This window comes from Solanum verrucosum, unplaced genomic scaffold (genome assembly GCF_900185275.1).
Source record: "Solanum verrucosum unplaced genomic scaffold, falcon-dt-bn FXZP01000111.1, whole genome shotgun sequence".
In the NCBI taxonomy this organism is placed as follows: Eukaryota; Viridiplantae; Streptophyta; class Magnoliopsida; order Solanales; family Solanaceae; genus Solanum; species Solanum verrucosum.
Window position 1 is genome coordinate 101038 of NW_026020099.1, and position 17949 is coordinate 118986.

The following is a 17949-nucleotide window of genomic DNA, read 5'->3' on the forward strand; positions in this document are numbered from 1 at the left end:
CTCTCTTCAGCTGAATCTGTGGGATTGAGTTTAGGATTCACTCTCTCGAGCTGAATCCATGTCAACCCAATACCTACAAACCATCAATCAATAATTTTAGTTCTAAAACCTCTCTCTCGAGCAAACCAAGAACACAATCATAGAACTGCATTTGCAGCTATAATTCTTAAATTAAACCACAATTAATGATTAAACTCACTTTTAAAAAGCATTTTAACTAACAATTAGCAATACCCATAAATTAAATTTTTCCATAATCACATGATCACACCCCAAGAATTGGGGTTTTAGCTAGACATTATAAAAAGGTAAAAACAGTTACCAAATTGATTATCCATCAATTGGGTAAAAGTAATTTCTTCTCTACAATGCTCCAATTTGAAGAATCATAAAGACCCACTTCGAATTTCTCAAAAGTGAATTTCTTCAATCCTTCAAAGCTAAGGAAAACTAGAAAAAACTCTCTCTAAATGCTCAAAACTCTAAAAAATAGATTGTTCTCAAGAGTAAATGATAAGTCTTCCTAAACTAAATGTTCACAAACGTATTTATAGTCCCCAAAAACTGTGTCGCGAAGAGTCACTCGATGAAGTAAGTCGGGCTCGCCGAACCACTCAGCGAGCCGCCCTTTGTTCTTTTCGATCTCCCTTTTGCCTTGGTAGTCAACATCCTCAAGGTTTGTATCTTTGGGTGATCTATCTTGGCTTCGCATAATCACTTTGTGATCCGCTGACTGCTCATTTTCATTGCCAACTTGGTTCTTTTCTTTAGGGCTTGACACGCTGGAACTTTAGGTGGTTTGATGAGCCACTCGGCGACACACCGAGTGTTCTTGGCGATCCTCAGACTCGCCCTTCTTCGTTCCTTCAGCTTGTTTTATTCCTTTTTCCTGGTAGTGTCCTTGCTTTGTTCCTCAATCCATATTTTGAAAATCAAGGATTTAACATCAGTTTTTGGCACAAATTAAGCATTTGAGGACACTAAATCTATGTAAACAAGGCCCTAAATGAGTCCAAATCTCGGACTCATCAGGTTTAGCTCGAGAGATTGAATCCTAAACCTAATACTACCCATCTAGCTTGAAAGAGTGGATGAATTAAGGTGTGGGATGTTCCTCATTCTCATGCTTGTGGATGTTCAAAAGAAATCACCTGATTTAGGGAAGTTGTTCGAGAGAAAGCTATCTCCCCTTAGCCTACTCACTGATTTTTAGTTGTTTACTAGTAGTTTCAATTACCCATATATCGTAATTTGCCTATAATCGATCACATCCCGAGAATCCTTCTCCCTATTGTTATTTCAAAGTTTTTGTAACTGCTTTGTAGTTGATAATTGCAAACCAAAACCCCCATCTGACATTCGTGTCACCCCTTTTACTTGATTAATGTCTTTATTGATAATTTATATTCCTATGGCTAATTAGACCACGTTTGCACTTCCTAATTGAATTTGAAACACGTACCGCTCCCTGTGGGATTTGACCCCAACTCACTTGTTGGGTTTTATACTGATTTACGATCGTTGACCCCTAGAATTGGATGGGTGTGCTTGATACATTTTAAAATCACTAGGCTGGTAGGAGTGGGTCCAATAGAGTGGGAAGTGTTCAATGAAGCATATGTTAATATGTTCTTTCCCCGAGAGTTGAGGGAAGCTATGGTGGAGGAATTAATTAACCTTAGACAAGGTAGCATGAGTGTTCAGGAGTATGACTTCAAATTTACCCAACTATCCAAGTATGCTCCATCTATGGTAGCTGATTCGAGAGATAAGATGAGTAGGTTCTTGACGGGGGTGTCTGACTTGGTAGCAAAAGAATGTTGTACGCCAATGCTCCATGATAATATGGATATCTCACGTCTTATGGTGTATGCTCAACGGAAGGAGGAGGAGAAAATCAAGGGTAAATCTAGGGAGAAGAAGGGGTCTAGGATGGAGGATGATAGGCCTTTTCATGAAGGGTCTGATGGACATGGTTACTCTAGGAAGTGAAAAAGGTTTTCCAGACAAGGTTATTTTAATACTCCTAAGAATAAGAAGGAGAGGGTGTTTAACCCTAAGCCACAAGGGATTAGTAATGAGTCCCTATGGTCTACTTGTGCTAGGTGTGGCAAGAGACATGAAAGTAGGCATTTGGCCGGTAGAGAGGGTTGCTTTAGTTGTGGTGAAAGTGGCCATAAGATGAAAGATTGTCCTAAGGCAAGGGCTATAAGAACAGAGGGTAAGAAAGTTTCCACTAGTGGTTCAGATGAGATTGTTCAAAAGAAGAATAGGTTATATGTCCTCTAAGCTAAAAATGATCAAGAGTGATCTCTGAATGTTGCTACCGATATGTGTTTTAAGCTTTATCTAGATTCTGTTGTTGCTTGTCTTTTATGACTTGATAGATTTAGTCTGATATACTTTGATGTTGTCTTTAGTATGAATGAGCTTCATGGTTGCTTTTATGTTATAGATGATGTTTAGAAGAGTTTGTATAGGCTTACTCCCAAGGGGGAGATGATGTGCCTAGATAGCAAGGCCATTGTGTGTTTATGTGTGGCCATTATTTCTTTATATGCATGTTCATGAAAAAGTTTAGGTCTTGATAGAAATGACTTATGTGCATTGTTTTACCTCATGTTGTAGTGCATTGAGTAGAGTTGCCTATTTGACTTCATGAGATGAATATATGAGCATGCTTTAGTTTAGAGTTGAAAGATTCCTCTTTGAATAAATGTTTTTTTGAGAGTAAATTTCATATAGGCTCCATGAGTGTATGTTGAGCATGTTTTAGCTAGTAGATGGTAGTTCCTCCTTGAATTTGAGTAGATATAGAATTTCATGCATTTTGGGTTGCTAGATGTAGTTCCTACTCCCTTGGGTTGCATTGAATAATGTTTAGCTTAAAGTTGAAATTTTCCTCCTTGGTTTTGTGCATTTAGATGTGTTGCATTCATTATTGGCTGCTAGTCTAAAGTTGTGACCTTAAGAAGTGCCTAGAGTGTCATTCGAGGACGAATGTTCCCAAGGGGGAGATTATGTAACACCCGGGAACTAGTAAGCTAAACTAGAGCTTTACGTATGGGTTCTAGAGATTTACGTGGGGGTTAGAGTTGTAGAAATTACCTCCCGTACTTAGAATGAAGAGTTTAGGGGTTAAACATCAAGGTACGACTCCCCAAGGACCAACCAATGCTCATTGAGGAGGACCCTAGCAAAATGGCCCCAAATCTGCCCAAAAAGGAAGTCCACCCACGAGGGGACCCACGCCCCGTAGGGGGATCCACGCCTTGTGGATGAGGTCGTGGCTCAAGAACCCAAAAGTGGAGCTGCAGGACTCCACTCACGGAGGACCAACATGGCTCGTGGGTCCATGCACGGCCCGTGGGACGGGGTCTTGTGGGTTGGGCAGTGTAGTCCCTTAGGCGGTTTAAGTTAGGTGTTAAGGGAAGGTTTTATTAAGTAGGGTCATTTTATTAGTAAATAGGACACCTATATAAAGCTAATAGACTCCTAAATACATTGATAAAAAATCATTATTTTAGTTCACCCAAAGAGAATCAATTCCCTCCAAGAAATTCTATCTCTAGGAAGCAAAGAAGAAGAAGAAGAAGAAGAAGAAGAAGAGAAGCAAGTTAAGGAAAATTCCTCCATTGTTGCAACCATTGTGAGGGCTTATTATCAAGGTATGATATCTTATTCATCCTTGGATTCTTCAATCCATGGAGCCCCCTAGATTTCCCCCAATTGCGAAGATGAACCTCAACTCTAGCTAGGGTTTCTTCCTATATTGTGGGAAGTGTTGAGTATGAATCCAATTGAGTGGATATTACTTGTTTATGATTTTTATAGTATTGAATCATGATATTATAGTGAATTGATATGTTTTCCATGTCTAACTCGACTTAATTGATGAAATTGTAGTAAAGTGGGTTTGTGCTTTAAAGAGGGAAATTGAAGACTTAGACATGATCTTCTAGAATTGATGTTATGAGTAGTAATTGTTCAAGAATAGAAACATGTTGACATGAATTGAATTAGCTTATGGTATATATGATGGATCATGACTAGTAAATCTTGAAGTTGAACCTTTATGATGAATTATGACTGGAATCACTTGATAATGAAGAATGTGATTAGAATTCCTTGAAATCTAGGTATGTAAGACGATTGTAAGAAGTAGAGATTTGAGAGTAAAGTGTCTATGATCATCATAGGTTATTGTGTTGTTGAAAGGATATTCTCATAGACACACTTAGGCATGAATATGTTAGGAGATTAAAGGTTCTCTCACATAGAATGATTCTAGGTTGAAAGGCTTAATAACCTAAAATAAATCAAAGCTTGTTAGACTAGAATAGCTTGACGTTGTGACATAAGATCCCTTCATGAATAGCTTGAGTTGGTAAGTTAAGACCATGCTTGGTAGCTTGAGTTAGGAGTTTTCATGGTAGCTTAGGATTGAGGAATCATACTGTCACGCCCCGAGCTACCCCCGAGATGTGGACACGGGACCTAGGACCACAAGTGATCCCAAGCTAACCCTGCAGGCATAATCTGAACATACTATAATTAACATGAATAAAAATAACTGATGCGGAAACTAAAATCATAAATAAAGAAAAGATGGGGAATACCCATATACTATAATTGAGAGAGTTTAATACAAAAGATATTAACTCATAATAGGCTGAAACTAACTATGTCTGAAAGTAAGCCTCTAAACTGACTAGAAATGTTGGGACATGGCCTAACTAGATCTAGCAAAACTGAAACTAAAAACTGAAAGTAGTAAAGATATCATGTCTCTGGTCCTCAGTGGATGAGGACTCACCACTACTAATCTGCTGAGCTGAAAATCGGAAAAATGATCAAAGTGCAATCTATATGCTGAGAGTCTGAACCTACATCACAAGAAGATGTAGCGCAAAATATACGTCAGTACTGAAAGGTACCAAGCATGAGGATGGAGTATCACTGAAATACATATATAACTGACCAAGCAAAAAGCAATGAAATATATATGGATATGATAGAATGCCGAAAAAAATACTAAACATGGCTGATCTGTATGAGATGACCAACTATGACATGCTGAAACTGAATACTAAACATGGTCAATGCAAATGGAGTCTAACTGATTTGTGGGAGCTACTAATCACCGATAATAAAACCACACGAGTTGAATGTGGAGTCCGATGTATACGCCCCATCTAGAGGACCGAATATACCCTGCCAGAGGTATAAAGGCTGGCGTGATCACTAATCTGTTGCCCATGGAAGGGACTTACAACCTACTTGGCTAGTAGTTCTGGGACTATTTGGGTACGCTAAACCCTAGTCCAACTTGGTATTATCCTAGTCCCAATGAATTTAGTAGTAAACTGATTATGACTGATTTTCTGTAATTGTTCTGGATAGCTCAAAACTAGACATGCAAACTGAACGCAATAATTTAAACTGATATTGATGCATAATACTGAGGCATGTATAACTTATTTCTGATATATTCTGAGCTAACACTTGTAATTGAAGAAATAAAGAAATACATAGCTAGGGTTCTGACATTCATACGATAATCTGAAGAAGATGGGACATGCTGATTTGGAGCATTAAAACATAGCAAAAATGTGAGATGTTGTTTGAACGTTAGAACATATAGTAAAGACGTGATTTCTAAATCGGAACATTTTTAAAACAGTCTCTTCATGAAAATCAGCTATAACTTTAGAAACTACCAGGGTTCATTCATAATCATTGAAAAACGATCAATATTTGGATCATTCTAACATTTAAAACCCAAAATCAAGAAACGTTAAAGAACCCTGATTTCATTCATAGCATGGAATCATGAATTGTCTGAATTCTAGGGATCTAACGGGCGAAAGGGACCTATTATTGAAATCCAACATACCTGGTGACGAAATCTCCATGAAAAACTATCAACTAGGGATGGAGTTGACTTTTCCGGCGACTTTCTAGCATTTTCCGGCAGCGGCTAGGGTTTAGCTAGGGTTTCGGCCGTCGCTCTCTCTACTCTCCTCTTTTCTTTTGTTTTAGTTAATTAAATGATTTAGGTAAGTTCTAGTTAGGTTTCTAGGATTTTAAATGACTAACTAAAACTCTTTTAATTTAGGAATTAAAAGAAGAGTGGGAAAAGACAAAAACACCCTTGACGTAAAAGCTGTCCAAATCCTGATGCGAATTGGGCACCTGCCAAATCTGTAAATTCTGCAATTTTTTACTTCACGAATCTGGGGTGTTACATTATCTCCCCTTTGGAAACATTCGTCCTCGAATGAAGACTAAACTAGCTGAAAATGGAGGGATAGGGCTACAATCCCTACCACTAAACATTGAGACTGAATTTCTAACTAAACTGAGTTCCAAGCACATGCAAATATGCTGAAAATACAAGTACAACTGAAGGAACATGATTCTAACACTGAACTGATGCCTGAACGACTGAAAAACTGAAAAGGAACTATTACCTCAAGTTGGAGTAGGATCGGAAGGAAAGAGGTGAGTATACTTGGACTTCATGGCTGCTTTTGCTTCCCAAGTAGCTCCCTCCACGAACTCCTCCACAAAACCTTGACTGAAGCGACTTCCTTGTTTCTCAATGTTCTAAGCTGACGATCAAGAATCTTTACTGGTACATCCTCATAAGAAAGGCTATCTTTCACCGCCACACTCTCTAATGGAACCACGAATGTTGGATCCCCCACACACTTCTTTAAAAGTGAGATGTGAAGACTGGATGCACTTCAGCTAAATCTGCTGGCAACTCTAACTCGTAAGCCACTTTCCCAATCCTTTTCAATATCTTGTAAGGGCCAACATATCTAGAACTGAGCTTCCCTTTCTTGCCAATTCTCATCAACCCTTTCATAGGTGACACTTTCAGAAAAACCCAATCATCAACTTGGAACTCTAATTCCCTTCTTCTCACATCTGTGTAAGACTTCTGGTGACTATGGGTTGTCTTAAGTCTATCTCTGATGAGTTGCACTTTCTCCATAGCATAGAGGATTGAATATGGCCCTATAAATGCTTCTTCACCTACTTCAAACCAGCCAACAGGAGATCTACATCTACACCCATATAATGCCTCATAAGGGGCCATCTGAATACTGGAATGGTAGCTATTGTTGTAGGCGAACTCTATAAGAGGAAAGTGGTCATGACGACTACCCTTGAAGTCGATCACACAAGCTCTCTACATGTCCTCTAAGGTCTAAATGCTACACTCTGCCTGCCCATCTTTCTGCGGATGAAATACTGTGCTAAGGTTAACCTGAGTACCAAGACCTTTCTAAAATGACTTCCAGAAATGAGAGGTAAATTAAGGACCTCTATCTGAGATAATAAATAAAGGAACTCGATGCAACCTCACAATCTCATTAATGTAAAGCGTAGCATAATCCTCTGCTGAAAAAGTAGTCTTAACTGCCAAAAAGTGAGAAGACAGAGTAACTCTATCAACAATCACCCAAATGGAGTCATGGTGTTTGCAAGTACGAGGTAACCTTGTGATGAAATCCATACTGATCACTTCCCATTTCCAAGTTGGAATATCAATCTCTTGAGTCATACCTCCTAGTCCATGATGTTCTACCTTGACTTGCTGGCAATTAGGGCACTTAGCCACAAAATCTGCTATATCTCTTTTCATACCATTCCACTAGTAGACTTCCCGTAGATCGCGGTACATCTTAGTGGCACCTGGATGAAAAGAATATCTGGAATTATGGGCTTCTGCAAGGATATGCTGTCTCAACTTACCCACATCAGGAACACATAATCGACCCTGATAGCGATGCACACCAACTCCCCTTAGGAGAATATCTCCACTGTCTGCTTCTAGACCGCACCCTTTAGCTCTAGCAATATTGGATCACTGTTTTGCTTTTCCGTAACTACTACTACCAAAGAAGATTCTTCCCCATTCTGAACTATTACACCACCATCTGATATACTCATAGGACGAACTCCTAAGCGAGCAAGTCTATGAACATCCTTTGCTAATTCTTTCTTCTCTTCTTGAATATGTGCTACACTACCCATAAATAGTATGCTAAAAGCGTCTGCTACTACATTTGCTTTACCAAGATGGTAATGCATACTCATATCATAATCCTTGAGGAACTCAAGCCATCTTCTCTGGCGAAGATTCAACTCTTTCTGGGTGATCACATACTGAAAGCTCTTATGGTTGTGAACACATCTACATGAACACCATATAAATAATGTCTCCAAATCGTAAGTGCAAACACCATTGCTGATAGCTCAAGGTCATGAGTTGGGTAATTCTTCTGATGCACCTTAAGCTGCTTGGAAGCATAAGCTATAACCTTATCTCGCTGCATCAACACACAACCTAGGCCGACTCTGGACGCATCACAATAAATAACATAACCATCTGAACCCTCTGGTAGAGTCAAGACAGGAGTTGTAGTCAACCTAGTTTTCAATTCTGCAAAGCTTTTCTCGCAATCATCTGATCACTGAAACTTGACCATCTTCTGAGTCAAGTTAGTCAATGGTGAGGCTATGGATGAGAATCCTTCCACAAACCTTATGTAATAACCTGCTAAACCCAAGAAACTCTTGCTATCTGTAGTTGAGGTAGGTCTGGGCCATTGTTTCACTGCTTCTATCTTCTGGGAATCTACTCGAATTCTTTCACTAGACACACTATGCCTACGTAAATAAACTGCTTGTAACCAAAACTCACACTTGTTAAATTTTGCAAATAACTGGTGATCTTTGAGAGTTTGTAGAACCACTCTTAAGTGACTTGCATGTTCTTCCTCACGCCAAGAGTAAATGAGGATATCATCAATAAAGACGATGACGAACAAGTCCAAATACTGCTTGAACACTATGTTCATCAAATTCATGAAAGCTGCAGGAGCATTGGTTAGTCCAAATGACATGACTACAAATTCATAATGACCACACTGAGTTCTGAAGGCTGTCTTCGGAATGTCATTATCTCTGACTTTAAGCTGATGATAACCCAATCTGAGGTCTATCTTTGAGAAATGACTAGCACCCTGAAGTTGGTCAAACAAGTCATCAATCCTGGGAATGGGATATTTATTCTTGATTGTGACCTTGTTCAACTGTCTATAGTCAATGCACATTCTGAGAGAACCATCTTTCTTCTTTACAAACAAAACTGGTGCACCCCATGGTGAAATATTAGGTCTGATGAAACCCTTATCTAGAAGGTCTTTCAACCGCTCTTTCAATTCTTTAAGCTCATTTGGAGCCATTATGTACGGAGGGATAGAAATAGGTTGGGTATCTGGAAGTAGATCAATTCCGAAGTCGATTTCCCAATCGGGAGGAACTCCTGGAAGATCTTCTGGAAGCACTTCTGGAAACTCATTAACCACTGGAACTGACTCAAGAGCTGGGGTTTCAGAACTAGAGTCCTTCACCCGAACTAGATGATAGAGATAACCCTTAGAGATCATCTTTCTGGCCTTAAGGTAAAAAATGAATCGACCCCTAGGCACTAAGCTACTACCCTTCCATTCTAGGATTGGTTCATCTGGAAACTGAAAGCGAACAACCCTAGTTCTACAGTCGACTGAGGCATAACATGAATGTAACCAATCTATGCCTAGAATGACATTGAAGTCTACCATTTCTTACTCTATAAGATCTGCTGAAGTGATTTTCTGAGAGACTGTGACAGGGCAATTTCTGCATACTTGTGTAGCTATAACTGGTTCACCAACTGAAGTAGAGACTGAGAAAGGTTCTGAGAGAGTTTCTGGACTAACACTGAACTGGACTGCTATGAAAGGAGTTACAAAAGACAAAGTAGCCCTTGGATCTAACAGTGCATAAACATCAAGATCAAAGACTCGTAACTTATCAGTGACCATATCAGGAGAACCTTCTTGATCTTGTCAAGCCTGAAGAGCATAGAGCCTATTTTGGCGCAGTCCGCCACCTGTACCAGAAGAGTTACCCTGCTGAGTCGGGCAACCTGCTGGTGCTGCTGTAGTAGTAGACTGAGCTCTACCATTTCCTCTCTGACCTTGTCTAAAATGACAATCCTTCAACTTGTGACCCGACTGACCACACCCAAAGCATCCTTCTTTCCCAGCAAGACACTCGCCCGGATGGTTCTTACCAGACTTAGGGCAAGTAGGGTATGATTTGGTACCTCAAACACCATCCTGAGACTTAGAGCCTGACGCCCTACCCTTCTGATCATTATGGAACCTAGGAGATGGAACACTAGCTGATGAAGGCACTGAAAATTTCTACTGCGAGCGATTACCACCACCCGATTTCTGTTGTGAGTAGTCATAGTTTCCTGTTCTAGCCTTCTTGTTCTCCTTGGCATGTTCCCTAAGGTTATCACCCTCAACCTGCTGATCATGAGTTATGTGCCTAGAAATGTTCATATCTCCCAACAATATAGCATTTCTACACTCTGTCTTAACCAAGTCTGACACTCCATACAAGAACTTGTTTATCTGTGCTCTAGAATGAGCAACCATGTGAGGAGCATACCTGGAGAGTTGGTTGAACTTGAGCCCATACTACTGAATAATCATGTTACCCTGCCTTAAATTCATAAACTCTTGGGCCCTTGCCTCTCTCAACTCAATAGGGAAGAACCTGTCCAGAAAAGTCTCACTAAAGGATTCCAGGAGCTGCATTCGTACCCCTACTATCCTTCCACTGAGTACACCAAATACGAGCCACATCCTTAAGTTGGTAAAAAGCTAGCTCAAACAGATCATTACCAGTTACCTGCATCACTTCAAAGATCTTTTTGACCTCGTAAATGATGTTTTGGGGATCTTCTCCACCTTGCGACCCTAAGAATTCCGGAGGGTTCATTCTAACAAAGTCTCTCACCCTAGCTGTGGTTGACCCAACATTAGCATTTACATGAGCTTGAACCCGCTGGTTGTTCTGATTGGCCATGCTCTGAGCCAACATCTGAATGACATCCTGAATTCTGCATTTGAAAGTTCTTGATCTGGGACTAGAGGAACTGCGTTCGTGTTCCTGGCATTAGCTCTCCTAACTTAGAATGGAATTACATCCTACCTTACGCACGATAAAAGTCACAAGAAAGTTAAGATTTTCCTAAAACACTTTGTAGCCTCTTGCTCATTAGATGTGGTGCACTTCACACCCATGAAAAAGACTCTACTTAGTGCGGCTTCTCAGACATCCTATGACTCTTAAACCTAGTGCTCTGATACCAAGTTTGTCACGCCCCGAGCTACCTCCTAGATGCGGACATGGGACCTAGGACCACAAGTGATCCCAAGCTAACCCCGCTGGCATAATCTGATCATACTATAATTAACATGAATAAAAATAACTGATGCGGAAACTAAAATCCTAAATAAAGAAAAGATGGGAAATACACATACACTATAATTGAGAGAGTTTAATACAAAAGATATTAACTCATACTAGGCTGAAACTAACTATGTCTGAAAGTAAGCCTCTAAACTAACTAGAAATGTTGGGACATGCCCCAACTGGATCTAGCAAACCTGAAACTAAAAACTGAAAGCACTAAGACTATCATGTCTCTGGTCCTCAGAGGATGAGGACTAACCACTACTAATCTGCAGAGCTGAAAATCAGAAAAACGATCAAAGTGAAATCTGGATGTTGAGAGTCTGAACCTACATCACAAGAAAATGTAGCGCAGAATATGTGTCAGTACTGAAACGTACCGAACATGAGGATGGAGTATCGCTTAAATACATATATAACTGACCAAGCAAAAGTAATGACATATATTTGGATATGACAGAATACCGAAAAAATACTAAACATGACTGATCTATTTGCAATGACCAACTATGACATGCTGAAATTGAATACTAAACATGGTCAATGCAAATTGAGTCTAACTGATTCGTGGAAGCTACTAATCACCGATAATAAAACCACACTAGCTGAATGTGGAGTCTGATGTATACGCCCCATCGAGAGGACCCAATATACCCTGCCAGAGGTATAAATGCATGCTGGCGTGATCACTAATCTGTTGCCTATGGAAGGGACTTACAACCTACTTGGCTAGTAGTTCTGGGACTATTTAGGTATGCTAAACCCCAGTCCAACTCGGTATTATGCTAGTCCCAATGAATTTAGTAGTAAACTGATTATGACTGATTTTCTGTAATTGTTCTGGATAGCTCAAAACTAGACATGCAAACTGAACGCAACAATTTAAACTGACATTGATGCATAATACTGAGGCATGTATAACTGATTTCTGATAAAGTCTGACCTAACACATGTAATTCAAGAACTAAAAAAATACACAACTAGGGTTCTTACATTCATACGATAATCTGAAGAAGTCGGGACATGCTGATTTGGAACATTAAAACATAGCTAAAACGTGACATGTTGTTTGGACGTTAGAACGAATAGTAAAAACGTGATTTCTAAATCGGAACGTTTTTAAAACAGTCTCTTCATGAAAATTGGCTGTAACTTTAGAAACTACCAGGGTTCATTAATAATTATTATAAAACGATCAATATTTGGATCATTCTAAACATTTAAAACCCAAAATCAAGACACGTTCAAGAACCCTAATTTCGTTCATAGCATGGAATAAAGAATCGTATGAATTCAAAGGATCTAACGGGTGAAAAGGACCCATTAATGAAATCCAACATACCTGGTAATAAAATCTCCACGAAAAACTATCAACTAGGGATGGAGTAGACTTTTCTGGTGAATTTCTAGCTTTTTCCGGTGGCGGCTAGGGTTTAGCTAGGGTTTCGGCCTCCCCTCTCTCTACTCTCTTCTTTTCTTTTGTTTTAGTTAATTAAATGACTTAGGTAAGTTCTAGTTAGGTTTCTAAGATTTTAAATGACTAACTAAAACCCTTTTAATTTAGGAATTAAAAGAAGAGTGGGAAAAGACAAAAACACCCTTGACTTAAAAGCTGTCCAAATCCTGATGCGGATTGGGCACCTGCCAAATCTGAAAATTCTACAAATTTTTCCTTCACGAATCTGGGGTGTTACATTATCTCCCTCTTGGAAACATTCATCCTCGAATGAAGACTAAACTAGCTGAAAATAGAGGGAGAGGGCTACAATCCCTACCACTAAACACTGAGACTGAATTTCTAACTGAACTTAGTTCCAAGCACATGCAAATACGCTGAAAATGCAAGTACAACTGAAGGAACATTATTCTAAGACTGAGCTGATGCCTGAACGACTGAAAAACTAAAAAATTGAAGAGTAACTATTACCTCAAGCTGGAGTAGGATCGAAAAGAAAGAGGTGAGGATACTTGAACTTCATGGCTGCTTCTGCTTCCCAAGTAGCGCCCTCTATGGACTGACTCCTCCTCAAAACCTTGACTGAAGCGACTTTCTTGTTACTCAATCTTCTAACCTGACGATCAAGAATCTCTATTGGTACATCCTCATAAGAAAGGCTATCTTTCTCCGCCACGCTCTCTAATGGAACCACGGATGCTGGATTCGCCACACACTTCTTCAAAAGTGAGATGTGAAAGACTGGATGCACTTCTGCTAAATCTATTGGCAACTCTAACTCGTAAGCCACTTTCCCAATCCTTTCCAAGATCTTGTAAGGGCCTACATATCTAGGACTGATCTTCCCTTTCTTGCCAAATCTCATCACCCCTTTCATAGGTGACACTTTCAGAAAAACCCAATCATCAACTTGGAACTCTAATTTCCTTCTTCTCACATCTGCATAAGACTTCTGGCGACTCTGGGCTGTCTTAAGTCTATCTCTGATGAGTTGCACTTTCTCCGTAGCATAAAATACTGAATCTGGCCCTATTAATGTTGCTTCACCTACTTCAAATGAGCCAACGGGAGATCTACATCTACGCCTATACAATGCCTCATAAGGGTCCATCTGAATGCTGGAATGGTAGCTATTGTTGTAGGCGAACTCTATAAGAGGAAGGTGGTCATCCCAACTACCCTTGAAGTCGATCACACTAGCTCTCAACATGTCCTCAAAGGTATGAATGGTACACTCTTCCTGCCCATCTCTCTGCGGATGAAATGCTGTGCTAAGGTTAACCTGAGTACCAAGACCTTTCTGAAATGACTTCAAGAACTGAGAGGTAAACTGGGGACCTCTATCTGAGATAATAAACAAAGGAACTCCATACAACCTCACAATCTCATTAATGTAAAGCTTGGCATAATCCTCTGCTGAAAAAGTAGTCTTAACCGCCAAAAAGTGAGAACACTTAGTAACTCTATCAACAATCACACAAATAGAGTCATGGTGTCTGCTAGTACGAGGTAACCCTGTGATGAAATCCATGTTGATCACTTCCCATTTCCAAGTAGGTATATCAATCTCTTGAGTCATACCTCCCAGTCTATAATGTTCTACCTTGACTTGCTGGCAATTGGGGTACTTAGCCACAAAATCTGCTATATCTCTTTTCATACCATTTGACCAATAGACTTCTCGCAGATCGCGATACATCTTAGTGGCACCTGGATGAATAGAATATCTGGAATTATGGGCTTCTGCAAGGATATGCTGTCTTAACTCACCCACATCAGGAACACATAATCGACCCTGATAGCGAAGCACACCATTTCCCCCTAGGGAGAATATCTCCACTGTCTGCTTCTGGACCGCACCCCTTAGCTTTAGGAATATTGGATCACTACCTTGCTTTTTCTTAACTTCTACTACTAAAAAAGATTCTGCCCTATTCTGAACTGTTACACCACCATCTGATATGCTCATAAGGCTAACTCCTAAGCGAGCAAGTCTGTGAACATCCTTTGCTAATTCTTTCTTCTCTTCTTCAACATGTGCTACACTACCAATAGATAGTCTGCTAAAAGCATCTGCTACTACATTTGCCTTACCAGGATGGTAATGCACACTCATATCATAATCCTTGAGGAACTCTAGCCATCTTCTCTGGCAAAGATTCAACTCTTTATGGGTGAACACATACTGAAGGCTCTTATGGTCTGTGAACACATCTACTTGAACACCATATAAATAATGTCTCGAAATCTTAATTGCAAACACCACTGCTGCTAGCTCAAGGTCATGAGTTGGGTAATTCTTCTCATGCACCTTAAGCTGCCTGAAAGCATAAGCTATAACCTTATCTCGCAGCATCAACACACAACCTAGGTCGACTCTCGACGCATCACAATAAATCACATAACCATTTGAACCCTCTGGTAGAGTCAAGACAGAAGCTGTAGTCTACCTAGTTTTCAATTCTGCAAAGCTTTTCTCGCAATCATATGACCACTAAAACTTGACCATCTTCTGAGTCAATTTAGTCAATGGTGAGGCGATGGATGAGAATCCTTCCACAAACCTTCTGTAATAACTTTCTAAACCCAAGAAACTCCTGATATCTGTAGCTGAGGTAGGTCTGGACCATTGTTTCACTCCTTCTATCTTCTAACAATCTACTCGAATCCTTTCACTAGACACAATATGCCCAAGGAAAGCTACTACTTGTAACCAAAACTCATACTTATTAAATTTCGCAAATAACTGGTGATTTTTGAGAGTTTGCAGAACCACTCTCAAGTGACTTGCATGTTCATCCTCACTCCTAGAGTAAATGAGGATATCATCAATAAAGACGATGACGAACAAGTCCAAATACTTCTTGAACACTCTGTTCATCAAATCCATGAAAGCTGTATGAGCATTGGTTAGTCCAAATGACATGACTACAAATTCATAATGACCATACCTAGTTCTAAAGGTCATCTTCGAAATGTCACTATCTCTGACTTTACGCTGATGATAACCCAATCTGAGGTCTATCTTTGAGAAATGACTAGCACCCTGAAGTTGGTCAAATAAGTCATCAATCCTGGGAATGGGATACTTATTCTTGATTGTGACCTTGTTCAACTGTCTATAGTCAATGCACATTCTGAGAGAACCATCTATCTTCTTTGCGAACAACACTGGTGCACCCCATGGCGAAATACTAGGTTTGATGAAGCCCTTATCTAAAAGGTCTTTCAATTGCTCTTTCAATTCCTTAAGCTCATTTGGAGCCATTCTGTAAGGAGGGATAGAAATAGGCTGGGCATCTGGAAGTAGATCAATTCCAAAGTCGATTTCCCTATCAGGAGGAACTCCGAGAAGATCTTCTGGAAACACTTCTAGAAACTCATTAACCACTAGAACTGACTCAAAAGCTGGGGTTTCAGAACTAGAGTTCTTCACCCGAAGTAGATGATAGAGATAACCCTTAGAGATCATTTTTCTGGCCTTACGTTAAGAAATGGATCGACCCCTAAGCGCTAAGCTACTACCCTTCAATTCTAGGATTGGTTCATCTGGAAACTGAAAGCGAGCAATCCTAGTTCTACAGTCGACTGAGGCATAACTTGAATGTAACCAATCCATGCCTAGAATGACATCAAAGTCTACCATTTCTAACTCCTCAAGATCTATCTAGGTGATTTTCAGAGAGACTGTGACAGGGCAATTTCTGTATACCCATTTAGCTATAACTGGTTCACCAACTGGAGTAGAGACTGAGAAAGGTTCTGAGAGAGGTTTTCGACTAACACTGAACTGGAGTTCTATGAAAAGAGTTACAAAAGACAAAGTAGCCCCTGGATCTAACAATGCATAAACATTAAGATAAAAGACTCGTAACGTACAAGTGACCACATCAGGAGAACCTTCCTGATCCTGTCGAGCCTGAGGAGCATAGAGCCTGTTTTGGCGCTTTCCACCACCTGTACCAGAAGAGTTACCCTGCTGAGTCGGGTGACTTGCTGGTGCTGCTATAGTAGTAGACTGAGCTCTACCATTTCCTCTCTGACCCTGTCTAGAAGGACAATCCTTCAACCTGTGACCCGACTGTCCACACCCAAAGCATCCTTCTTTCCCAGCAAGACACTCGCCTGGATGGTTCTCACCAGACTTAGGGCAAGTAGGGTATGATTTGGTACCTCAAACACCATTCTGAGACTTAGATCCTAACGCCCTACCCTTCTGTTCATTATGGAACCTTGGAGATGGAACACTAGCTGATGAAGGTGCTGAAAATTTCTTCTGCGAGCGATTACCACCACCCAATTTCTATTGAGAGTAGTCATAGTTGCCTATTCTAGCCTTCTTGTTCTCCTTGGCATGTTCCCTAAGCTTATCACCCTAAACATGCTGAGCATGAGTCATGAGCCTAGAGATGTTCATAACTCCCAACAACATAGCATTTCTACACTCTGTCTTAAGCAAGTATGACACTCCAGATAAGAACTTGTTCATCTTTGCCCTAGAATCAGCAACCATATGAGGAAGTAAGCATACCTGGAGAGTTGGTTGAACTTGAGCCCATACTTCTGAATAGTCAGGTTACCTCAAATTCATAAATTCTTGGGCCCTTGCCTCTCTCAACTCAATAGGGAAGAACCTGTCCAGAAAAGTCTCACTAAAGGATTCCAGGAGCTGCATTCGTACCCCTACTATCCTTCCACTGAGTACACCAAATATGAGCCACATCCTTAAGTTGGTAAGAAGCTAGCTCAAACAGATCATTACCAGTTACCTGCATCACTTCAAAGGTCTTCTTGATCTCTTCAATGAAGTTTTGCGGATCTTCTCCAACTTGCGACCCTAAGAATTCTGGAGGGTTCATTCTAACAAAGTCTCTCACCCTAGCTGCGGCTGGTCTAACATTAGCATTCACAAGAGCTTGAACTTGCTGGTTGTTCTGATTGGCCATGCTTTGAGCCAACATCTGAATGGCATTCCTTAACTTTGCATTTGAAAGTTCTTGATCTGGGATGGAAGTAGCTGCGTTCGCGTTCCTGCCATTAGTTCTCCTAGCGTTAACTCTATGAGGGGGCATGATCACTGAAACGTAGAACATTGAGTTAGAATGGAATTAGATCATACGTTACGCACGATAAGAGTAACAAGAAAGTGAAGATTTTCCTAA

At 40.2% G+C, this 17949-nt stretch overlaps 1 protein-coding gene across 1 annotated transcript; it reads left to right on the forward strand.

Moving 5' to 3' along the window:
- Positions 1–1656: 1656 nt before the first annotated feature.
- LOC125824875 (uncharacterized) lies at positions 1657–2289 on the forward strand. Its single transcript, XM_049504224.1, has 2 exons — positions 1657–1988; positions 2106–2289. Exons 1-2 carry the CDS (start codon positions 1657–1659, stop codon positions 2287–2289), a joined length of 516 nt encoding a protein of 171 aa, XP_049360181.1.
- The last annotated feature ends 15660 nt before the right edge of the window (positions 2290–17949 follow it).